Genomic DNA, 3,028 nt, shown 5'->3' on the forward strand with positions numbered 1-3,028 from the left:
TATCTTCCCATTGCACTGGGCTAGTGTTTTCGAGATGGGGGAGCGCTACGTGGGGCAGAGAAGCGCGACCACTTCCAGTTTAGGAATGATTTATTTTAAAAAACAACAAGATTTGAACCAGATCTTTTGCACAGCACAGAAGTAAGCAAAAGGGGAGAAAGAAGTTGGATGAAACGCAGTCCTTCGGTCCCTCTGCTAAAACAAACCCTATCTGGTGTTAAGCACAAGGTTAAGTACATTCGCTTAAGCGGTTTCCAAAGTTTCATTGGGTTGTCACCCCACCCTCAGCCAGAAGTCCAAGATGGCTGCTCACCTCTTCTCCCAAGGGCAGGCTTTCCCCTAGATGGTCAGCTGGCGAAAATACTCTCTTCCTCCCTGGATCAGCATCCTATAAACTTTCCTGCCCCCTCCCACAGGAAGCCCCTCCCCCCTCCAGGTACTTGCACACTGGCCAGGCTAATTAACATTTGAAAAGGGAGGAAGGGGATGGGCCTAGCAGTCCCTCGCTTTCTCCCCAGCCCAGAGGGGAAAAATGTGTCCTTTCCATAGAATCACAGAATCATAGAATCATAGAGTTGGAAGGGGCCACGAAGGCCATCTAGTCCAACCCCCTACTCAACGCAGGATCAGCCCAAAGCATCCTAAAGCATTTCCACACCACAACCTCATCCTGCAGCCTCAAACAGTGCACCCCCACCCTGTTCTAAGTGTCCTCCCTGACTCTATGGCAAAGTATTTCGGTGACATATCATTTGGAATTGCATTTTTAAAGAGTTGAGTTTTTCGTCCGTTCTCGCCTCTTTGGGTGCAGACCTGAATTGCCCCGTCACTTGCCTTGCAGCAAAGGAATCACCCGAAAACTGGTTTTCTTAAAGCAGGGACTAACAGGGTCTAATTCGGGGCTGCCAAATGCGGAAATGCGAATAATCGGGTTTGTCCCCGCGCTCACCATCCTGCATTATTTCGGAATGCCCCTTTCCTTGTCTCCCTCCCTTCGTTCTGAAAAATCTGCCTTTTTTAAAAAAGGGGGGTGATTGTGTTACAACTCTGTTTCTAATTTTTTTCAAAAAAGCACTCTTGCACAGCAATGTTATGATGTTATAATGTTATAACGCATTTTTTAAAAAGAATTACATTTGGGACAGTTTGGGGGGAAGGGGGGAGGTGATCAAGGGCGCAGGATTTTGGGATTAAAGGATGCAATGAAAACAAAGATGCAAGCAGGCCCCGTTTGGCAAAGGGGAAGGGAGAAAAGCATGATGGGAGGTTGCCTCCTTCGGACTCAGGGCAGGAAGCGTGTTACGAATTTCAGCCTGAGAATAAGGGGAGGAAAGGCCAAACGTGGAAAGGCCGGTCGACTCGCAGAATCCAAAGGAAATCCAAAACGAGGCTCAAACAAGGTCTGTCTCCTGGTGCAGAAACGGTGCAAGTGTCCTCCGACCCCCTCTTTGTCCATGTGAAGAAGTGATCGGTTCATGAACTCATTCCCTTCCTCCATCACCGAATCCCATCTTGTGCTTTCAAAAGCATCTTGGCACTCAGCTTCTGAGCTCTTCTGTGGGAAGCAATTGCCTAGGGACGGATTACAGCACATGATGAGCATTTGCCTTGGAGTCAATAGTAGTCAATAGCCTTGGAGTCACAGAGTCGACCAGGAGCTGTGTCCATCCTATGTCCGTATTTCGAAGATGGGATGTATTCCAGACCCTGCTTGTGATTTCCTTTTTGGTTTCTTGTTCGCCTACGAAGGCATCTTCTTCTTGAAGCACATTCGTTACACTGTCGGGGAGGTTGGCATCAGTTTAGGATCCTGTGCAGAAACGGTGGGGGTCTCATCCCAGGGTTCCCCAGGACATCTTTGGGATATCAGAACCAGACCCTGGAAAACTCCACCGCAACCAAGGACACAGAGGGATTAAGGAGAGTGGGAGGTTCTTCGTATGCCGATGTCCAGCCGAAGCTAGACTTTTCTCCATTCCTTGATCCTTAATATGTTTCTTTGGATTTTCCCAGCAATTGTTTTGGGCAGCTCTTTGACAAACTCCACCTGCATTGGTAAAGTTAAAGTTTAGCTCTTTTTTATTTACACCAATGTAAAGTTTCTTTTGTTTCTAGCAGGACCCCTTAAAAATGGTTTCTAATCAGTGATAGGGAGGATTTCAGATACCGTGTCTCACTTGTTTCAACCTGGGGTCCCTCCCCCCATTTGTGTCAATTTCTTCCTCGTGCAAATTGAACCTATTTTGGGGGACATATTCTGTTCAGTTACTTTGAATCTGCCTTATAAAATATTGCCAGCAGTATACAGGGGTCAGAAATTCATAAGACACTTGAATCAGCTTTGGGCTGATCCTGCATTGAGCAGGGGGTTGGACTAGATAGCCTCTATGACACCTTCCAACTCTATGATTCTGTCATTCTAATCTATTCTTTATCAAGCTAAATGCAAGGGTAAACATAAGCTTTTTTAAAGATGTGAAACTGAAATAGAGCAAATTAAAAACTGTATGGTGAAGGCGATGCAGATTCTAAACCGCAACATCTCAATTGATGTTTGGAAACAGCTTTGGGGGGGGGGAATCTAAAAGTTACAAAATGCCAAATGTTAAGATGAATCTAGTAAACAGGAGACCTCCAGATGAATTTCAAAGTCAGTGGCATTTTTATTTGGACTGCATTAACAAGTAGGCTAGTAAATTGTACTAGATTAGAGGAAGAACTGAAGGGAAGAATTTGTAATATCTATTCTAATGTATTTACTGTTTCAGTTTATGTTCATATACTATTCAATGAGCCTCCTGTGGCGCAGAGTGGTAAGGCAGCAGACATGCAGTCTGAAAGCTCTGCCCATGAGGCTGGGAGTTCGATCCCAGCAGCCGGCTCAAGGTTGACTCAGCCTTCCATCCTTCTGAGGTTGGTAAAATGAGTACCCAGCTTGCTGGGGGGTAAACGGTCATGACTGGGGAAGGGAATGGCAAACCACCCCGTATTGAGTCTGCCATGAAAACGCTGGAGGGCGTCACCCCAA

The 3,028-nt window shown here is 46.1% G+C and overlaps 1 protein-coding gene across 14 annotated transcripts in view; it reads right to left on the bottom strand.

Annotated features, from left to right (window-relative positions):
- Positions 1 to 1,077: 1,077 nt before the first annotated feature.
- Positions 1,078 to 3,028, bottom strand: part of LOC143827086 (acyl-coenzyme A synthetase ACSM5, mitochondrial-like) — a 35,997-nt gene continuing 34,046 nt past the window's right edge. For all 14 annotated transcript variants that reach the window (XM_077316317.1, XM_077316323.1, XM_077316319.1 and 11 more), the window contains one exon: positions 1,078 to 2,047. In XM_077316317.1, the coding sequence (XP_077172432.1) occupies positions 1,961 to 2,047 (87 nt within the window). In that variant the 3' untranslated portion in view covers positions 1,078 to 1,960. The remainder of the gene's footprint in view (positions 2,048 to 3,028) is intronic.

The sequence above is a fragment of the Paroedura picta genome, chromosome 17, assembly GCF_049243985.1.
Source record: "Paroedura picta isolate Pp20150507F chromosome 17, Ppicta_v3.0, whole genome shotgun sequence".
NCBI lineage: Eukaryota > Metazoa > Chordata > Lepidosauria > Squamata > Gekkonidae > Paroedura > Paroedura picta.